At 39.0% G+C, this 20,864-nt stretch overlaps 1 protein-coding gene across 2 annotated transcripts in view; it reads left to right on the top strand.

Annotated features, from left to right (window-relative positions):
• Positions 1-4,037: 4,037 nt before the first annotated feature.
• PPP2R5E (protein phosphatase 2 regulatory subunit B'epsilon) overlaps positions 4,038-20,864 on the top strand; it is a gene marked incomplete at both ends in the record, with an annotated part of 68,307 nt that continues 51,480 nt past the window's right edge. For both annotated transcript variants that reach the window (XM_082000479.1, XM_082000478.1), the window contains one exon: positions 4,038-4,194. In XM_082000479.1, the coding sequence (XP_081856605.1) occupies positions 4,038-4,194 (157 nt within the window). The remainder of the gene's footprint in view (positions 4,195-20,864) is intronic.

The raw sequence follows: 20,864 nt of genomic DNA, 5'->3' as shown, positions 1-20,864 counted from the left end.
AGACAACAATCATACACCGGCTAAAGAAACCGAAGGGTAAGGGGCGCAGGGCTGCAGAACTGCAGCAACCCAGTCACCGCGATTTAATCCACTGCTTCCCGGCTCTCGTTACGGAGCAAAAGCCAGAAATTTTGGGCCGTGCCTGACGCGGTTAGGTCCCTCCGGCGGGCCCGCGGCCTCTCGCACAGCCAGGCCGGCCCTAGGGCCCCACGGCGGGCCGGAGGAAGGCCCCTCCCGCCCACAGCCCTCCCCGGCAAGGAGGGTCTGGACCCCCTTAAGAGGGCCCGGTGCGGCGGGACGGGGACTGTAAAGCTTTAGCAGGGTTTTACCTCAGCATTACCGGGTTTTCTACCTCAGCCGACGGGCCTCGCTCTGGCGGCAGCCGGCGCTTGTCCGCGTCCGCCTGCCCCGCAGCCCCGCAGAGGGACGAGAGGGGCGATGGCGATGACGAGCCATCCGCCGCAGCCGCGCGCCGCCCGGGCCGACACCGCCTCCTCCCCCGGCAGCACTCCCCTTTCCCGGCTGTCCCGGCGGCGGCGGCGGGCGCCAATGAGGCGGCGCGTCCCGGCGGCAGGCTCCAGTGGGCGGGCGCGGGGGGCGGGCCGCGGGCCGGGGGGCGGTGGTAGCACGCTCGGTTGTGAGTGAGTGAGTGAGTGTGTGTGAGTGAGTGCCATGGCCGGAGCCCGCTGAGAGTGACAATAGGAGCGAGCCGGAGCGCGACCCCGACGTCCACCGGGACCCCCCCTCTCACCTCAGCCAGCCGCCGGCGGAAGAGGCCTTCCCTCCCCGCGCAGCACCGTCGCGCCGCCCGCCCGGCCTGCCCCCCCCCGGCCGCCCGCACCGCGCCCGCCGCTCCCCCTCGGCTCGGCCCGCACTCGGCTCCCCCCGCGCCCCCCCCCCCCCCGCCTCCTCAGGGCCCCTCCGCAGGGCTCCGCCGGGAATGTGAGTGAGGCAGCAGCCATCGCAGGCAGGGGGCCGCGCCGAGTGCATGGGACTGAGCGGAGCCCGAGCAGCCGCCCGCTCCTGAACCCGCCGCCAACGCCGCCCTGCGCTGGGGAGGCCGCCAACGCCGCCGAGGCCTACAGGCTCCTGCGCCGCCGCCGCCGCCGCGGCAGGGACCGAGCCCGGCGCGTACCATACTCGGGCCGCCGCCGCCAGGCATCGGCCGCGCTCCGCCAAGCCCGGCTCACGCCGCCGCCGCCTCCCTCACGTCTCCGGCTTCTCTACCAGGAGGGTCAAGGTAACTCCATCCTTCCGTCCCTCCGCGCCGGCCCGCGGGGGAGCGGCGAGGCGGCGGCGGTGCGGGGAGGAGGCGCGGGCGGGCCGAGGCGGGGGGGCCGGGCGGCGGTGAGGAGGCGCGGGGGGCTGCGGGGAGGACATGTTCCAGCTGCGGTGCTCCGCGGCTCCCTTCTGGAAATGACAGCCGATAGCAGCGGGCGGGAGGCAGCTAATTACACCTCTGCGTCTTCGGGCGCGGAGCGAGTCTCTGGCTCCCTTCCCCGGTGATAACCGTCGGTATTTTCACGTCCACTCGCCTCGCCGTGCATTACACCTCCCCCCCCCCGGGGACCAGCAGATCTGATGTGCGTGGCTTCGTATTTACCAAAATACTTTGGTAATAAAATAAGATCTCCTGCTGAAAGGAACAAGAAGCAGTGGCTGGGTTTGCAGCTTTCCCACTCGCACACAATAAATATCTCGTTGTTTTTTTTTTTCCTTGCTGTTCGTTGAAAGAGTGTGTTTCACTGTGGTAGTGTATTCAGGGGAGCAAATGTTCATTGGGAGAGACGAAAAAAAGATCAGTGTTTACTGTAAGGTTGTTAGGCTGGATGTAGTCTTGTTGAATTAGAATTAGATTTTAATAATTTATAAAGCAGGTTAGGGAAACTGTTACTAAATTTACAGCAGCAAAGTGTCAGTAAAGCTTCTTGCTGACACAATGATCCTGCAGTTTAAGTGATCTACTTTAGTCCCTGACCATTTTTTTTTTAATTTAATTTTGAGAGAGTGTGCAGACATTTCTGCAGAAATGGTTACACTTTAATGATGCACGTGATGAACCGGTAAATCTTTTTGATGAGACGAAATAGGGCCAGACAAATTCAGGTTTTAAGAATATATTTTTGCTTATATTTTAAGAATTTGGTTTATGTAACAGGTAACTTTGTGTTTGCATGTTTTTTGTCGGACTGTTGAAATCTTAGAAGTGGGTTGCTAAAGTACAGGCCATTCTATTTCAGTTTATCTGACTTTTTTATTTATTAATCTTGGCTGGGGCCAGAATGTCCTGGTGATGGTGGTATTCCACCCCACTCCCCCCCGATGATAAACAAGACTAGCTTAAGGTACAGGTTCATGTTGCTGATAGTATATTATATTTAGAAAGTATAAGTCGGTAGTGAAAGAATATCTCAGGAGAAATCAAAAAGATGGAATGAGGTTTTTTTTCATTATTGTAATGCCAGCTGCACAGTTCAGCTTCTGGGTGCTGCACATGCTTCCTTGAAGAAGCTATGGAGTTTATACTTCCATTTTTTGATAGATTTAGTGCACGTATATGTAATTTTGTATTAAGTAGTTCTTCTTGTTTGGAAGTTGTTCACTTTGTTGCAATAAATCACGCTTTCTGAAGCTTTTCTCACAAAAGACAAACCCAAATAATGTCTGTTTCAATGGGTTTAATAATTTATGCAGCATTTGAGTAACCAAATATTATAATAAAATAAGTACTCGAAAGTGTTCTCTATATTGTGGAATCAAGTTCTTTTAGCATACGAGTCACTTTGGTAATTGAAGTCAACAGACATTGAGGATGAGTAATGCTGTCCAAGGACATGTTCGAAGACCCTGATCCTGCAAATGCTTATGCCGATGCTTAACTTTACACGAGTGTGTAGCCTTACTAAAACCAACAGAGCTGCTCTTGTTAATGATCATGTTACTAAAGCGGATAGTTCTGTTGATTTCAGTAGAGGTGCACACGCTGGTGAAGTTAACTGTACACAGAGCTGCTAGAAATACGTAGGCCTAAATTCCTCCTATCTTGTTTCCCTTAAGTATTACTCATGTATTTCACCAAGATGTGATGGGCCTTTTAAAAAGACAGGACAAGACTGGTAAATAAAATAGCTGGATGGAGTAATTTGCTGTTTAAATGCTTCCTTTTGAGGATGGAATCAGCTACAGGAGTACTACCAAGGCAAGTTTTATAGGAAGAAGCAATGCTTATTTCTTAGACCAGCTGATAGAGTTGGGAAACAAACTTTTGCTTGCAGAAATGTTTTTTGGCTCTCTGCCTGTCCCTGCAAACCTTGTCTGGCTTATGCCCTTAGAACAGTTATGGCTACCACACTGCTATTCTTACAGAAATGCCAGAATGTGGAATAACTATGTGTAAAGAGACTCACAAGAAAATAACCGAGTATTTCTAAAATGGAGAATAAAGAAGTAATATGTAAAATTTGTCAGCATTAGTGAAATTCTGAAGCATAGCAGTACTTTTTGCTATACTTTCTTAAATTTCTATAAAATCTTGTATGTAGGTGTGGTAAATAAACAGATTTTCTTTGGTCCTATTTTTATTGTCCTATGCATATTGCTGAATTTAATGCAAAAAAATTTGTGCCTCTTTGTGTACCCATTCTTCAGCATGCATGGTCCCTTGCAGAATGAGTTGAAATAACTTTGTCCCAAAGAATATGTAGTTTAAGGCTACGATCCTTTGTCAGTTCTACAGGTGTATGAAGTTGTAGTGATGTAATGATGTCAGCATTAGGCCTGAATTTTCCCTATTTCAGGATTTTGACAAGTAGGAGACAGAAAGTGAGGGAGAAGAATTATTACACTGTTCCATTAAGTTTATTCCATACAATTTGTACGTATGTTGGTGGGTTAGCTCTCTTAACAGTCTGTCTGGGTGAGTCGTCAGCAGGAGAGTGGTGCAGAAAGAAGATGATTTTTTGAAAATTTAGGTTAATCTTTACCTGTTTCATCCATTCGGAATATATTAGTAACACTTGTCTTCTTTCAGCAGGGATATGTCCTCAGCACCAACTACTCCTCCATCAGTGGATAAAGTAGACGGATTTTCTCGGAAGTCCGTCAGAAAAGCCAGACAGAAGAGGTCACAAAGCTCCTCCCAGTTTAGGTCTCAGGGCAAGCCTATTGAGTTAACTCCCCTGCCTCTGCTAAAAGGTAAGATGATGAATGCTTTTTAATAAATAAAACAATTTTAGTCTATAGCAAACTTCTAAACTCAAAGCATTTTAATGCCAGAAATTGCAGGGAAATTTTTCCAGCTATGAGAAATGTTTCATGCCAGTAATGTATGTCTTTAAGCTCTACAAAATATTTTATCTGTGACTTGAGGGTGTGATAACTGTTTGCAATACTTTTGAAAGATTTAAATGCTAATGTTAACCCATACCATGACTTGAATTTTCAAGGCATTCGGGCTATGTGTGAGTATTTTAGTTTGCGAATCCTCAATAGTTGACCTAAATGAACAATAATTTTGGTAAGGGTAAATGGATTTGTAAGTAGAGAGAAACTGGGTTTTGGTATCTTTCCTTGACGTGTAGGTCTGCAACCTGTGACAGTGGTGCCAAATGCAGCCCACAGGCATATATTGAATGCTGTAGAGCAAGGTATTAGTGGGGAGATGGCACCCCTTTCATGCCATTGGTGAATGGGTAGCTCCCAGCTCGTGGCTTCTGCTGGGTTTTGAAATCGAAAGGTCCCATGAGCTGCAGCCTCTCAAGAGGAAAGGTGTTGCCAGTTGGGTCTTAGGCAAGACTACTGTTCTGAGAGCCTGCATATCCCAGCTTCAGTTGAGTTTCTGCTGGCAGATTTAACCTCTAATTTGGGAAAGAAAATTATGATCCAGCATACTACTCTTGAAAGGATGCCAATATCTCTGTAATATCTTGAATGCTGCCCCTAAATCCCACTTGTCAGTGAATTTCAGTACAAATCCAGGGGCCAAAAGCACCTCTCAGAATTAGGTCTGTCTGGTGAGGAAGGGGGAATCGCCTTTCGGAGGTGTTTTTTCTACAGTGACTTCTCAAATGGTTTATTTAGTTTTGTGGATTTTTTTTCATTGTTCCTCTTCTTTTCTGCTGTAAGTAGTGAAAATAAACATGGCTGGTGTTGATAACTATGGAAAATTTCAAGATTAATAGGTTTAATATTATGTCTGTCCCATTTCTGCTTTGTGGGGAAGTATATTTTCTACATTTCTTCCTCTACCCATTTGACAAATTTGTTAATCAGAGTATTGAAATATGTAATAAATGTGTAATTGCGCTTTGGTTTAGTTCTTAACCCCACTTCTTTGTAAGAAGAGAGAAGTTGCAATAAACCCAAACCAATCCCTACAAAAACCCTCACATCTTAATGTATGGTTTTTTAATTAAAAGTAGGATTCTAGGATTAGATGTAGTGGAGTTGTCATTAAAATATTTGGGGCTTCTTTCTGTGAGATATCTGTAAGAATGCACGAATGGCCGTACTGGGTCCCGAGAAAGGTCCATCTAGCCCCACTGCGTTGTGCCTGATGGTGACTGAGCTGGAGGTGTAGAGGAGAGTAGGAGAGGGGGAGGCCTGGAGTGATGCTGTATCAGAACGCTCCCCCACTTTAGCGTTACTCAATTTAGCATTTGTTGGTGCCAGTGGATTTGACTTTGTAGTCTGCAATGAGTGTTATTTAATGAATTTTTCTCATTGTTTTGTGACAGTATGATAAAGAAGCAAATGCTCCTTTAAAATAATTTTCAAGTTCTCTTTTACACTTTCACAGGTCATTTTTGATATGCAGGTCATTTCCTTTGAAAATTCAGAAGGTGAATGGAGTTTATCCTTTGGCTTAAATGGTTAGATTACTGGCAAACGTTGAGATTTGCATTCATATAAATGAAGAAATTGATGTTACAATTACTTCATTCTATTGTGTAGTCCCATTCAGGGAATGAACTAAGCATGTGCACAAGCATAAGAAAAATGTTGCCTTTGAGGACCTGGTCTTGCAGAAACATAGGCATATGCAGCTGCTTAATTTGACTACTGTAGCTAGTCCCATGGATTGAGATATAAAACTATAATAAGATAGAACAAGCAGATGGGGAGCAGATAGTGTTGGTGAGACATTTATGATTAGTGTCATAATGAGTTACAGTGGTCCAGCTTCAAATTAAGAATTTGATCCTGTGAGTTAGTTTTCCCTCTTTGACTTAATGCGGATTCCCAGAGGCACAGGGATCTACCTGTGCAGATTAATTTGCAGGATTTGGGCCTAACAACCTATCTGAAACAGCAGTGGTACTGGTCCCTGCTGCAGGGACAGTGTCAGTTAAAAATCACGCTACTGGTTGGAAATATTCTTGACCTACCTTAATATTTATAACATTTAGGATTATTAAACCTGAAAGAAGTGAGGAAACAATTTTCCTCAGTATTTTTTATACTTTTCTTGGCCAACTGCCTGTAAGTCCTAGTTTTTGAAACTCTTGGGTTTACATTTACCTTCAAACAAGTGACTAGTCCTATTACTTTAGTCCAGTAACCATAAGATTTCCAATTTTCTCCTTATTGTTTGGGTCTTTCAAACCAAAACAGAGAAGAGATTTCAACAAAATAGCTTTTTAAAGTCTCAGAAAAATGAAATCAATTTGGAGATCTACAGTTGCTAAGTTTATTTAAACTTCTCGGTTTAGGTAAATTTTAAGATTAATTAAACCTCTTGAGAAATATTTCAGTACAGGAAATTTTTAGAGGACAGACCTCAAATTCAACCTGAGATGTATTTCATATTCATGATGGAAGGGCTTTGCTGACAAAAACATACATCCCTTCTTTTCTTTTTTTTAAATAGCTATATTGCCCATTGACATTTGCAGGCTGCCTTCTCTCAAACAGCACTTTTATGGACTTCAGCATCTTCTTTGATTGCAAGAATCATGTATGCAGAAAACTAGAAAAATGCTTAGTCCATTCTTTGCAAGTTTTTATACTATGCCTGTCACCATAATTATTTGAGCACCTTCCAGTAGTGTATTAAGTGATGTGACTACACATCTGTCACATCTGATCTGCTCTCATTCCTTTCCCTAGGGGCAGAGTCATATATAGTGAAATGGCTTGTTTTGGTAGTGTTTTAATGCAGTCTGTTGCCTTCTGTGCACATACATGCCTGTATTGCAAAAACAGATAAGTTAGTGTTGTTGTTGTTCATTTGGTAATAAAAACACTTCAGGAAAGAAAAATAGAAGAGACAGTATGTTTTGATGCTATGTACAAGTCTGAAGGATAACATGCTATTTAGGAAATAAAATAAGAACAACTGGAATTTTCAGTATTGTTCATTCAAAAAAAAAAGGTATAGAGAAATTAAGTTGTTAATGTTGGGTTTTTTTGGTTGTCTTTTTCTTTTGGTGTTTTGTGGGTTGTTTTTTTTTTTTACTTAACAGAAATGTGTGTATTTGTATCTTTTTGTAAAGAAGCATTAATGCATTTAGAAAATAAGATGTGTCTTCTGAGACTCTGTTGGGCTGAGTTTAGGCTTTCAAAAGGCACAAGCCAAAAAACTAGAGTTATCTTGTAAAATATGACTGATGTCTAGTATCACACTTTAAAACCATCCTTTTCTCCTTTGTTTGAAGTATAGAGGAATGGGACGAGAAGTGCATACGGGAGTTATGATACAATTGTCCTGCATTTTCAATATGTGTACTCTTACATATATATATTTCAATCACAAATGCATTTTTGAATGTTTGCATGCTCTTGCCTGGTGTATCTTGCAGTGCATTATGGCTTTTGATTTTGGTTTTCATTGATCACCAAGGCTGGCAAGTCCCCTAGATAAGTGGTTTGTGGCAGAGCAGTCCTGGTGAAGGGCCCTTTTCTGGGAATGAGTACTTCCACCTCTGTGCCTTAGTCAAACCCAGCCCGAGCTTGTTAATCAAGTTTGCGGTGAGCCTCAAATCATGCTTGTTCTGTAGAGGAAGACAGTACTATGTGTGCATTGGTGTATTATTTATTGGAAGGTTACCTTACTTTCATTTTGTATAGATACCCTTTTTACTTAGAAGTCTCTAGAGGTAGATTGGTAGGAATGCAGTGTTAGAAAAAAGTATATTGTAGTACTGGACACGTGAAAACAGAACAATTTCAGTATTGCCTGTAAAAGGGGAAGGGGGAGTTCATTTGTGTTTCTGCCTGTATCTGTAATGGTAGGGGAGTGTCCAAAGGATGAATGCATGTAGGTGACTACAAAAATCATATGCTTTATGAATATATGTTTAGCTTCTTGAAAAATTGGACAGAAAACTTGCATGTAATTCACCGTATTCTTCCCATCCCCCTCGCCCTCATTAAAAATACATAAGTTAGGTAAAGCAAACCATCCAAAAGTAAGACTGTTAAATTCTAAATCAGTGTATCCCATTTTTGTAATTTCAAGGTGTGCCTATTTTTTCCTATCATCCTCCCTCATTTTCCAAGAAACTAATATAGTTTACTTTCAGGTTTTCTAAAACTATTGTACATTTTTGTTGAAAACAGCTCAAAGTATGATTCTTATGTCTAGATAATTTTTCTTCCTTAAAATAGGCACTCAGAACAGAAGTTCTTTGTCAACAATACCAATTGCTTTCCTACCTCAATATTATGAAGTTTATTGAGCGTCTAATACATTTATCAGATAGTTTCCATGGCATTAAAGAATTGCTGTAGTAACAGAAGAGCATTGCATAGTCAAAAAAGGAAAATCTCTTTTCACTTGCTATTTGCTTCTGATAATTATATTATTTCCCTATAGCTGAGATTTTATTCTAAGCTTTTCTTATTAATCCTATCAATAGGTCAAATGCTGAAGTTCCTAAATAGCAAAAAATCCTACCAACTCCAAAAGACTCTTGACTAAGTGAGAACTGTAAGATTGCACCTTCTTTTTCAAATACAGTTACTTTTGATTTTTTTTTTAAAATCTCCTTTATCATAAAAAAGTCTGACTGTTTCAGACTTATGGATACCGCCGTCAGGACTGTACATGTGGGAAATAGTTATGATTTGAGTTCTAGAAGAAGAAAGATAGAGCTTCTATTTTTTATTGACTTCTATGGGGGTTGTCTGCTTGTCTTTTTTGTGCTATTCTCCATTTGTGAGATTTGGAATGCCTTACAGGTGTCAATAAACTGTTAATAATATGCTGAAGCTAAATACTTTCTCCTAATTTATAAACAGGAAGTTATGGTCATAGTGGTTATGAGTTTTCAAAATAAAATTTTGCTTCATTTCCATACTTGGAAGTAGATCCCAGGGCTCCTAATTCATTGCGTGGAAGAAGCACTGGAAATTGGTTTGTGCTGTGCATAATCAATGGTGAATCAAGCATCAATCTTGGAACTACTTTTAGTGGTTTTGTGCCCATTCTGGTTGGAATATATCTGGTCATAATGGGCCATCTCTGTAAGATTTGGGAATAGGGCCATAATCCCAAAAGGGAGAAGGACTTATTTATTATTTTTTCTTAAGATCTGTGAGGTCCTTGTCATACGTAATTAATTTCTTCACTTTCTCTTGTGGTCTTGGCAGTTGTTTTTTGAATATATACTTAACTTTCTTTTTAAATTTTTTCAACATCTGGTGGTTGTAGAGTAGTTCTTTCCGATAATCATAAAGGTTTCTGATTGTTTCTAAAAATTATTTGTTTGCTGGTGTTTAGAAAGGGCCATATACTAATTACATTCTGTCTTTCTGAATTTTTCTCTGCTTGTTATTGTCTCCCGCATTTGGAATGTAGTTTTGTAGAGGTACATTTGTAGAGAATGGGCATGTGTAGAAATGCTGACTTGAAGTTAAGATCATAGTAAAAGAATACCTCCTTATCTTAACAGCGTATTAGTGAAACTGCAGTTGGTGAGAAATTTCTGTCAGTTTAGCTCTGATCTTCTAATATTTCAATTCCATTGTCTTTATTTCTAAGTCTCCTTATGGCTGGCGATTTTCCTATAGCTGTGCTGGTGGTGGGTTTTTGTTTGTAAATTTTTTTTTTGTTTCATTCTGTTTTGTTTTTAACCTGAAGCCTTCAGTGTAATTATTTTACTTGGGAAATTTCTCAGGCTACCTTCTGGAAATGTGAAGTGATGATCGTTCCCACCTCTTTATTTTCTTTTATTTTTTTAAATTTATTTTTAAAGTGAAATAACTTGTAATCACTGTGTAAAATGTATTTCTGTACTCTTCACAAGATTGAGTCTAAAATCTTGATGATTTTCTGCAGGAACACTTAGACTTTACTATCATCAGAAACTATTGTTTCAGTCTGTATTTCTACAGTATGTCTCTCTAATGTATTTCCCACTATTATTTATTTCTCTAATAATATTACAATTTTCTGTGTCCAAGTGTATCCCTATGGGTCTGTAATAGAACCTCCTGTTTCTCTAATAAGTAAGTCCTTTATATTCCTTTCCCAAAGTACCTTTGATAAATATAAGTTCTGGTTTAGCCATGCAATTATTTCTATATAGTATACATGATTGTTGAAGTATCGTGCTGCCCTTATAATTGATTACGATATGGAGCTTTACTGTTGTGAAAGGTACATTCTCCACATCTCTGGAATTATGTGTGTATTTATAAAATCTGTGCTTGTGTATAATGTATGTGTATATAAGTAAGTTATATATATATTTAACATCATATATAAAGTTTAGAATTTGAACTTACTTAATTTTCTGTTCTGTTTTTAAAATTCTATACTTATAATGAGAAACTACTTCTGTTCATTGGTAAAGCTTTATAGTAAGGAAGCAATCCCTTTTCATCTGTTGTAAGCTACTGCCTTCCTGAGAAAAGAGCACTTTCATTTATGCTTTCTGGGGAGTGGGAGGAGGACAGAAAGCTATCTTTAGATTTAGGGTAACTTCCTTTCACCTACAGTTTTTTCATTCAAGTTATTACTGTTTCTTTGGCTCAATCAGGCAGAAATCCTTAGAAGTAACAGGCAAGAGGACTCACTGAGCTCAATGAGATTTACTAGGGTTGGGCATTTATGGATCAGTGGTGGGACTGTGTAGTCTTGGTAGCTATCTAATTCACAAATATCAGCAAATGGGCACACGTTACTTCATAAATGGTTGAGGAAAATGTGTTAGAAAAATACTAGAGTTTTTTCAGAAGGGTATGGCAGGGCTTATCTTAGTTTGAAACCTTGCTGGTTTTAAGTGTGCATTTTCATTGCAGGTGGACTTACATGAGTGTTTTTTCTGGTGGCAGAGCTTCTTTGAGAAGTTCCCAAGCATATGCCACAGTGCACTGCCTCTCATCCCTGCTGAGACAGGTGTCTGTGGGGCCACAATGGAAACCAGATTGTTAAAAACATTTCACCACCTCCTAATTTTAGTGATGTGCTTGGTCCTGTGTCCTCTCAAACAGTTAATTCAGCAGAACTGAAATGGTGGTGAACTTTTACGTAGGGTTGATAGCTTCTGTGTGTGTGGTTTTCTGCTTTAAAAAAAAAAAGGTAAAAAAAGAATTGCTGCAGCTAAAGTCTGAGGATATTTATCAAGCTTTTTCAAAAGATAAGGCAGCTGTCCAAAGAACCAGTGTAAAGAACTTTTGTGCCCTTAGTTGTTGCACTTGAATGAAAAAATTGTCTGTTTTGAACAAAGTCTTGAAGTCAAGCTACAGAGGAATCAGTTTTGATCAGGAGCAATAACCATTTACAATAATGGAAGGTTTTTCACCAGTAGGTTTTTCTAATTGGTAGTGATGTTTTCTAATTTTGAAAATGTATATATTCTTAAATGTGTTTAATATAACAATGTATTTTTTCAATCTCCTGTAGAAAGTTTATTTTTCAAGTCACAGTATGTCTGATTTTAACTTGTTTTTTTAATACATTTTTATAAAAAAGGATCATTATTTTGCATTTATGCTCTTTATTAGTTTTTACCACTATTCTTTCCTTTCCTATCTGTATGACAGGTTCTTAACTGTGATATTTTTCTTGCACGTAAAGTGCATGGTCCTTTTCCTAGCATCTGCAAGAGTCTGTGGCAGAGAAGGAACACAATATAAGAGTTGACATACCTGGTTAAATGGGCAGAAGGCAAGAAAGTGAAAGGGATCCTTTCTGGGTAGCTTCCTAAAAGAAAAAATAGAATAGCAGGTTGCTATAAAGTCTGTTGAACATCATTGGACATCTTGCTACCTCTTCTGTACCAGTAGCTTCTTGTATTCTCTGATCTGAAGAGCTTATTTGAATAACTTAATGTTGGACTTCAGAACTGACCAAGTTAAAGAGAGGTGGAGGCAAGCAGTTTGTTATTCTGATTATAAAAGTTTGTGCATAATTAAGGTATTTTTTTTTTTAGAATTTAAAAATGCGTATCTGCTACAAAGCATCAATTGCAGACTTAGCCTTCCTTACTTAGTGGGTACTTTGCAGAAGCTAAAGTAAATCATCAGTGGTATCTCAGGGATGATGAATAAATGCAGATAACTGTGTGTACCTACTGGTAAAATTATTAATTTTAGGACTTGACCCTACAGTTGAGGATAATGGTTAAGTATTTGGATACAGTACTTTTTATTCAGAAAAATTCGATACCTTCATGAAGAATAAGGTTAAGCTGAAATTGTATGTTGTCTGGAGAAGTACTTTACTGTCAGATTTTGATTAAAACAATGAAATAAATATAACTTGCTGAGTTACCTATTTTATGCTTTTCATTGTGAATAGTGGCTAGGTATAAATGTAGTTTGTGTAGTGAAAGAGAAACGTTTCTTTATTCTTTTATCATAAGGTCAAGAAGATATGTCATTAGAATTGTTATTTTTAATGGGTTTTTAACTCTCTGAGGAGCATCAGAAAGAATGTTTAGTGTCATTAAGAAGTAACTGTAGTTTGTGTTGGAAGTGGTGTGCAGTTTTCTGTGGGATTCCTGGAAGATTTTTGGCAAGTTTTAGGGATACATTGTGTGAGAACTCTTATTTATTCACCATGCTTGTGATACCTACCTGATCTGAGCTGGCCTTTTGTTGTTTGTGATTTCTGTGCCTCTTTGCAGTGATATAAGTTTAATATTATCATAAATTTCTTGACTTCCTTTTTGTGTGTGCTTGTACCAAACTTGGATTTTCAAGTTTTAAAATGCAGGTGGCAGTAAATTTGTTGCTTTCAAGGTTTTGAATATATTATCATATGGATTATGTTGTAAAGGAAGACTGTAGTAAGTTAAATTTCTCATACTACAAACTGATGCTGGGGATAGTCAGAAACTGAGGAAAGGATGATTCCAGATTTCAGAGAATCAAATATTCTTATTTTTCTTTTATATTACCCAGTAGGATGTGATGTGAATGCATAAACTTGCATTGTTTTTTTTTGCAAGTTTAGCTCACGTGCTCTCCACATTCCAACAGCAGGGCATAGATGTTATATGCAGCCTCCTTATAAATAAGAAAGTCTAGTAAGTGTTTTCTAACTTCACACAATGTAAACTCTTCAAAACTTATGTAGAATATGTTTTCCCATCTATGTGGAAACCAGGGTGCAAAATATGGTGGTTACAGGTGAGACAGTATTTGAATGACTGTAGAGCACATAACTTATTTGTTGAACATTGTCAGTGTTACCAAGGGAGAGTAAGTTTGGCAGCTTGTTATCTTTGGTGTTTTCAAACAACATTTTTGGGATAGCTTTTTGAAGAAGTTGAGGCAGTACTGTGTTACTAGTCATCTTGGTTCTCCTTCACTTTCCCTTTATTCCCCCTCTGCATACTTCTCTTCTTCTTTATCACTGCCTTCCTTACTCCCACTTTCTACTTCTTCCTATAACCTCTGACGGATACAATTCACTTACTTTTCCACAAGAGGGTGATAAAACTCACTCATACATGTAAAAACAAGCAGTCCGGGTGGAGTGGATTGCAGAGGTTATTGAAAATCTCAATATAATAAAATTAGCTATATTTATAAAGAAAAAAAATATAGTCTGGTCATCTTTTTAAGCTGTGTCAGTGTGTTACATAGTTGCTTGTTTGCACTTCTGGAGACAAGACTAGACCTGTCAGGATGGAGATCCACTCTGTGAAGAGCATGCCAGCTCCGTCCTGCCTCTGTTTCAGTAATCAGACCTTACTGCAAGACAGTCTTCCTTTCTCTTATTCATGCAATAATTTGCCTTGTCCTTTCCCCTCCATGCACCCTCTTAATTTTTTTTTCCTGTTTTGCCCTTCCTGCTTATTATTAGAGGAAATGGAACCTCCTTTCCCACCAGTGCTAAGAAACTGCAGTGGTTGAAATTTCTACTCGTCTTTAAAAAGTGCAAAAAGGGTGAAAAGGCAAGGCAAAGACAGGGAGAAAATAGCCACAACTGTGATTTGCCTCTAATAGAGGATCTTAGTAGAAATCTGCATCTGCTTTTGGGAAAACCTAGACCTTAACAGGAATTATATAAATAAATAATACAAATACTCACTATTAAAAGCTACTCTAGCTTCTTTTTTTTAGGACTAGAAAGGATGATGGAGAGAAGTGGTTATTAGTCCGTCTGAGAAGAGTAGCTCCAGAATTGTCTGTCTGGAGTGATGGAGATTGTGGCTAAGGTTCTGGCACCTGGCTTTGGCTTTTGGAAAAGCAGTGCAATTGTCTCAGGTTATGTTGGATGGCAAAGGTACGGGAGCAGAACTATTAGGTATATGGGGGAGGGTTGGGATGCAGGGCTTTTTAGATGTACTTTGAGGAAGAGGTGGCGTATCAAGGTGGTTGTTAGCCTGTATTTTGGATGCCACAATCTCAAAAAAAGTGTCCGTTGCTGTAAACTGCTTTAGAATATAATCTGAGGTGCCACATAAAATCTTGTTAGCCACAAGTAAAAAGAACTGCAACGAGTCCCTTAATATTTAGAGAAAAGAGTAAATGGGATCTATGTTGTGAGTTAGGCATAAGGTAAGCAGTGAAAAGGCTCCTGGAAAAATTCTAGGCACTTTATTGCGATGAGTCAAAAGTCAAGGAAGGAGAAAGGAACAAAATGCTTCAGGATGTTTATCCCATCCTCCCATTAACTGTGAAATTTCAGGTCATGGAGTGAAATTTCTCACTCTTCCTTAATTTCAGGAAGAACAAGCAAGTGCCCCAAATAATAAATAAAAAAGGTGCATTCTTTTAAGAAAAAGACAATCACAGAGTCAGTGATCTCATCAGAATATCTCAATATTTTGTCTCCTTCTGATAGTAGGAAATTCCAAAGGCAGAATAAGTGGTCTGTTCCTCTTCCTGTTCTTTCAGTGTCCTGTTGTCCCTAAACTACCACATCCATAATGCGCAGTCAAGTTCAAACAACAGCATTTGGAGCACCTTGCTTCATGGGCAAGAAGGGCCAAGTTTAAGGTTTCGTTCAGGTATCTCTAAATCTCAAGTGGGACAGATTCTTCCAGCTAACACACTTGAGGGGGACATTCCCACCCCAAAACAGCCCTTCTACAAAAGAAAAAATAACCCCCACGAAACCCAAATCATTCCTAGGATTTGTTTATATGCTTCTTAGCTGGTTCTGAGTGAGTGTAAAGGAATTGGAGAGATTTATATTAATATAAATAATTTATATTAGTAATGTAAAATATTTTTCTTAAGTTTTCAGGATATTCTTCCTATGAAAGAATGCCATAATATCTAGAAACAGAAATAAGTGGCTATAAGCAGGTTTTTAAGTATCTCTAAGAAAGTTTCTTTTATTTCCTGCTTGGTAAGGAACAGAAACTTCCTTAATCAAGGATTTTGCAGAGATGAGGATTGATAGAATCAGAATAGATTCTGAGGTGACCTCGTTTGACATGAGTGCATCGTTGGTCTTCCCTTGTTTTGCACAGTTGATCCTTGCATGAGCAGGCATTGCACTACAGAAAAAATTCATTTGAGAGCCAACATCTTCAAAGTTACTTCACTTGTGGTGAAATGTGCCAAAAATTCATGGTCAATAAAAAGCAAATGGTTTGGAAATGAACATATTTTCATGTGTATTTGTTTTTGGATAAGTATTATACTTCTGGATTAAAACCCCCTGATACTCCAAATATAATGGAAAAGTTCTACAACAACACATAATATACAATAATAAAGCACAGACTTTTTTAATTCCAGTTGGTTGTCTTAGAGAAAGCATTCAGTACTTGCTAATATTTTTACCCATGTAGTTTTGAATGTCTCGAGTAACAGGACCTATCTCGTGTCCAGAGCTGCAGCAAAGATAGTTGAACAAAGTGCCCACTCACGTGTGCTTTGTTTCAGGAGAGAAATCAAATTGGTGTAAGGGATGTAATTCAGCCTTTCCCCTATTCCTAGATTCAGTGGCTACACAGACAGTGCCTCCCCCTCATTTGAACTCGTGCTGCATTTGTGGTTAATGCAGTTTTTCTGCATTGTTGTTTCCCAGGTTTCTTGTCCATATTGAATATCTACGTTTGGGATTATTTTTCCCAGATGTATTAGTTGGTGTCTTTCCAAACTGAATTTCACTTTTATTTTCTGGCCATGTAAGGAATTTACTTAGGTTCCTTTGTATTATTTCTGACTTTACTACTACTGTAAGTTCCCTATTTAATATCCTCAGAAGATGTAATCTATATGCTATTTTAATCATATAGATCATTAAGGAAGTTATTAATGTCTGGATTAAACTGATTCTTATATCTTGCTGGCATTTCTTTCCACTTTGAGATTTTCATCCTTTTATTACTAGACTTTTCGGCATACTTTGTTTCTCAGCCTCTCCTAGCCAAAAAAATTGGAATCAGTTTTAAACATAGGTCTTTCGGGGAAAACAGAAGTGTGATTCATGCTGGAATAGAGTAAACTTTGTAAATCTAATCACCATCGAAATAGAAGCCGTGTTATAATCACTGCATGTATATCTTTGCATTGATTTGAATATGCTGTCTTTGTACTTTACTTTGTACAGTAGTAGTTCTTAAATGATAAATTATTAAGTAAATATTTTCCTAGAGGAATGTGCTTTCTATTTTTATGTATCATTTTGAGAACAGAATGTGATTCTGTTCTGTAGGGTCAGCTATTTGAAATACTTGCCTGTGTTTGTTCTAACTGCATAATCTGTAATCCTCAATATGTCTTTAATCCACTTCATCTCCTACAGAACTACATCTTTGGAATAGGGAAGAATATAGTGTGATAGAATCTAAGGTTATAAAGTCTGGGAATCCATTTCTGAGGTCAGTATTGATGGATTTTGGCAAATAACAGAAGAAATGACTAGTTAAGAAAATTAAATACTACTCATAATTTCATCCCATAGGGATGAACAAATAGTAAGTAACAAAAATTTTACAGTATTTCATATCTGGAAATACGATACAATTAAAGGTGAAAATTACCACCTGGCTAATCTTAAACATGTCCTACAGTGTTAAGGGAAAGGAATTGATTTATTTTCTTTTGATTCTTTATGGTTACTGTGTGAAGTCAAATTGAACTTTAAAATGTTTACCTTTGTATGCATGACTAAGGTGGAAACCAGAGTGCATATTTCTTAGCACTGACCACTTGAGATTGAGTGGTTGCATTAACCTGAAACAAATTTAGCCATGGGTTCAAGGAAGGAGGTGTGTGTGCATGCACACAAGTGTGTTTAGAAGTCTGTTTTTGGAAGAATGAGTGCGTCCTGGTATTGGTTAGTAGTGTTTTTGACAATTTGGTGTGCTGATTTTATTAAGGATTGCACGAAGAGCTTCTGTTGTGACTGCTTCATTCGAATAATGGAGGAGAAAAACTTCTGAAAAAAAATTGCCTGTAGCCTACATGTATTCATAGGCAAAATGTGACCCTTTAATAAAACTATTGGTGCATTTTTCAAGTAGGACAATAGGGAAGACCCATCATCAACAATCAGCTATCAAAATTATCAAGATTTTTTTTTTTAATTAACCCCAAACAAACTTTATTTAAACCTACTGTTTTTCTGTGTAAATTTCAGGTAGAATATTTTATTAGGTGAATATTGAAGTGGTAGATGCAAACACAGCTGGATTTTTTTTTTTTCCAAGTGTTGCTGTTGCTTTTGTCTGTTTTGGTAACTGACAGCAATTGAAGATCGTTAAATAAAACAAGTTGTCAAAGGTCAGGTTTCTGTCTTTGTCTGGTACTAAGGTATTAGGTACCATTTGTCAGGGGACGATGGATTTCTCATTTTGCCTAGTGACAAATAATCTGATTTTACAAGGTCTTTGGGTTTGGGGGGTGGGAATAGTGATCCTGCTAAATGACAAACTTGCAGAGCACAATTTTTTTTTATTAATGAAGCCACACTACATAGCAGGCCTGGGTTCAAACACCACTAGTTTTTCTATGATTTTTTTTTTTTTAACGTAGTTGGTGTTAAACACAAATATTCCTGGTTTTGTATTTTAGAAGATGATGATCATCAGCAATATTAAGTAAACCTGGCACATCAGTCCTAATGTTCGTTGTTCTTACAGATGGCTAGGAACATGCATAACACTGAACCCCCCACATTCTTATAATACTAAACAGAAGGAAAAAGTTAGTGTGGAATTTCAGCATTCTACATTTGTAAAACTTCAGAAAATCCTTTGAGGAGATGTAAATGGCATGGAAGCTTATTTACATAAGTAGAGATTTCCTCTATAGAAAAAAAAGATACCAGGTAAAGCAGTGTGGTCCTGGTTTGTTACTTGCCCTTAAAAAATGATTCTTCCCAATACATTCCCTGGAAGAGATGAGAACTGGCTTAACAGGGCAGCAAGTGAATCTGAACACATAAATGTTTATTACTGCACCTGCGTATGCCATTGAGGTAGCATCCATGTGGCTGCGATGAGGGAGGGCCTGCAGAACTGACTTCCACTGCTGACAGAACTTCATTTTATTTTTTCCAGTGAGGAAATAAGTGGGAACTTGCATGTTTTCCTTTTAGACAACAAGAAGTTTTCTACCAGCTTCACTACTTGGATTGATATTATGCTTTCTTGTGCTGCCATACCATTTTCAGAAAAAGAGCAGTTGCATGGAGACAAAGAGGCTGCTGATTTAAGTCTCAATAGAGAAGTCTGTTAGGCTTCAACTGTGGGAGGATACTAAATGTAGCTAAGAGGTTGGCAGATGCTACCTGGACCAAAACTACTTGAAAATATTAAGCAGCTGTTTAGTAGGTTTGCCTAAAAACCATTTAATGAGTGGAAGATTGCTGGGAAAAATATGACAGAAGACTTCTGGTTTAAAAATGTACTTATTGTCTGGATGTAATTTGCTGTTCATGTTGAATAAAAAAAAGAGTAGAGTTCAGCTACAAATATTTTGCTAATGTTGATGGGGGGCAATCCAACCCCAAGTCCTTCTTTCTTTTCCCACCTGTGTTAAATTTTTTTGTAAATTATGTCAGTTTATGCAACATTTTGGCTTTCATTTTCAAAGGGAATAATACTGTTTCTGATTATGTAAGTTAAGATGAAAGCTGCGGAGTGTTGTCTTCTGAAGTTTTTAGAAAGCTCAGTGTATCTGCAGCTATTAATGTTTTTCTAAGCTCTAACACTGTGAAAATTTACCTAAAGGATTTATTTGTTTTGTGCTGCAACCATTGAGAGCACCATAAGGAGGCCAGAAGTGAAGCGGTGGGACTGGGTGTGAAATCCTGCCGGGTGCATGCAGAGCTCCATGTTTGGCTCAAGAGGGAAAGCTTTCTTCATCTGCACCTTTCTCATCCCTGCACTGGCCTCTTCTGCAGGTTGGATAGTCCTGGGAACTGCCTTGGTTTCTCGCGTTGTTGCCGAGCCTGAGGGTAAACAGCCTTTAGCCGTATCATTTCTGACTGGTGAGGTGCTGTGTGGAGCGCATGAAAGGAGCTGCCCCAGCATTTTTTGTTTTTCCTTTTGGCGAGTGGAGAGGGGAGATAAAGAAGTTGTTGTGCTGTGTGACTAAACATAGAGAAAAGGCCTAAGGAAGCCATTGCTCAGGACCAGGGTAGTTAATTTAAGCAGGGAGTTTGAACTTCTAATTAATTTCTAAGTGCGGTTCCCTTTATGACCTGTTCCACGGGGAGAGCTGATTACAGGATCTCTGTGCTGGGTCATTAAATAGTTAACATCAATGGAGATATTTATGCTTCAGAAGCAGAGATTTGCACAGGTGTTGGCATAAGCATTTCCAGTAGAACACATTTGATACTTAACCTGGAAAAAAGGCAAAAGAGGTGATTAATGTTTTGTACATTTGGAATATGTTTAATTTTGTGTGTCTAAAGTTTCTAGCAGGTGCTCTAGAAACTGGGGGAAAAAATTATCTTTTCAGCATGTCCCACCCATACTTCACATCAAGCCACAAAATAATATTCTAATGAACAAGAATCTTTTGATTGAATCTAAATGGAAAATGCAGTTTTCCATGGCCTAACTATTCCAGAAATGATTATTTCATTGTAGGCAAATGTAACAAAAACCTAGGAGATTTCTGCAAAATTATCTGAAAGAAACAATACTTTTTAAAAAAATAGTAAGAGCTTTTTCACAGAGTCTGTGTTGATCTATCTTGGCTACTAGTTCTGCTTTTGATAGAAAGGGGTTTTCAATTTTCATAAATATGTTCTTTGTTGTTTGCTTACTGTTTTGTTTGTTACTACACTATACAGTGGTGTGGCTTAAATTTCTGCACACACAGTTTCATAAACTTTCAGTTTTTCTTGTAGAATTTCTAAAAATGTATTTCTGAAAGAGTGCACTTTTGCCTATGTGAAAGGTTTGCTTTAGAACTTCTCTAGTGGTCCCTTGCTCGTTTTCAGGGGTGGTTTTTGTGCCCTGGATCAGTCTTTTCCTTTGTCCATCAATACCAGC

Source organism: Phaethon aethereus, assembly GCF_964289735.1.
Source record: "Phaethon aethereus genome assembly, chromosome: 5".
Lineage (NCBI taxonomy): Eukaryota > Metazoa > Chordata > Aves > Phaethontiformes > Phaethontidae > Phaethon > Phaethon aethereus.
This window is presented reverse-complemented; position numbering and strand designations above follow the sequence as displayed.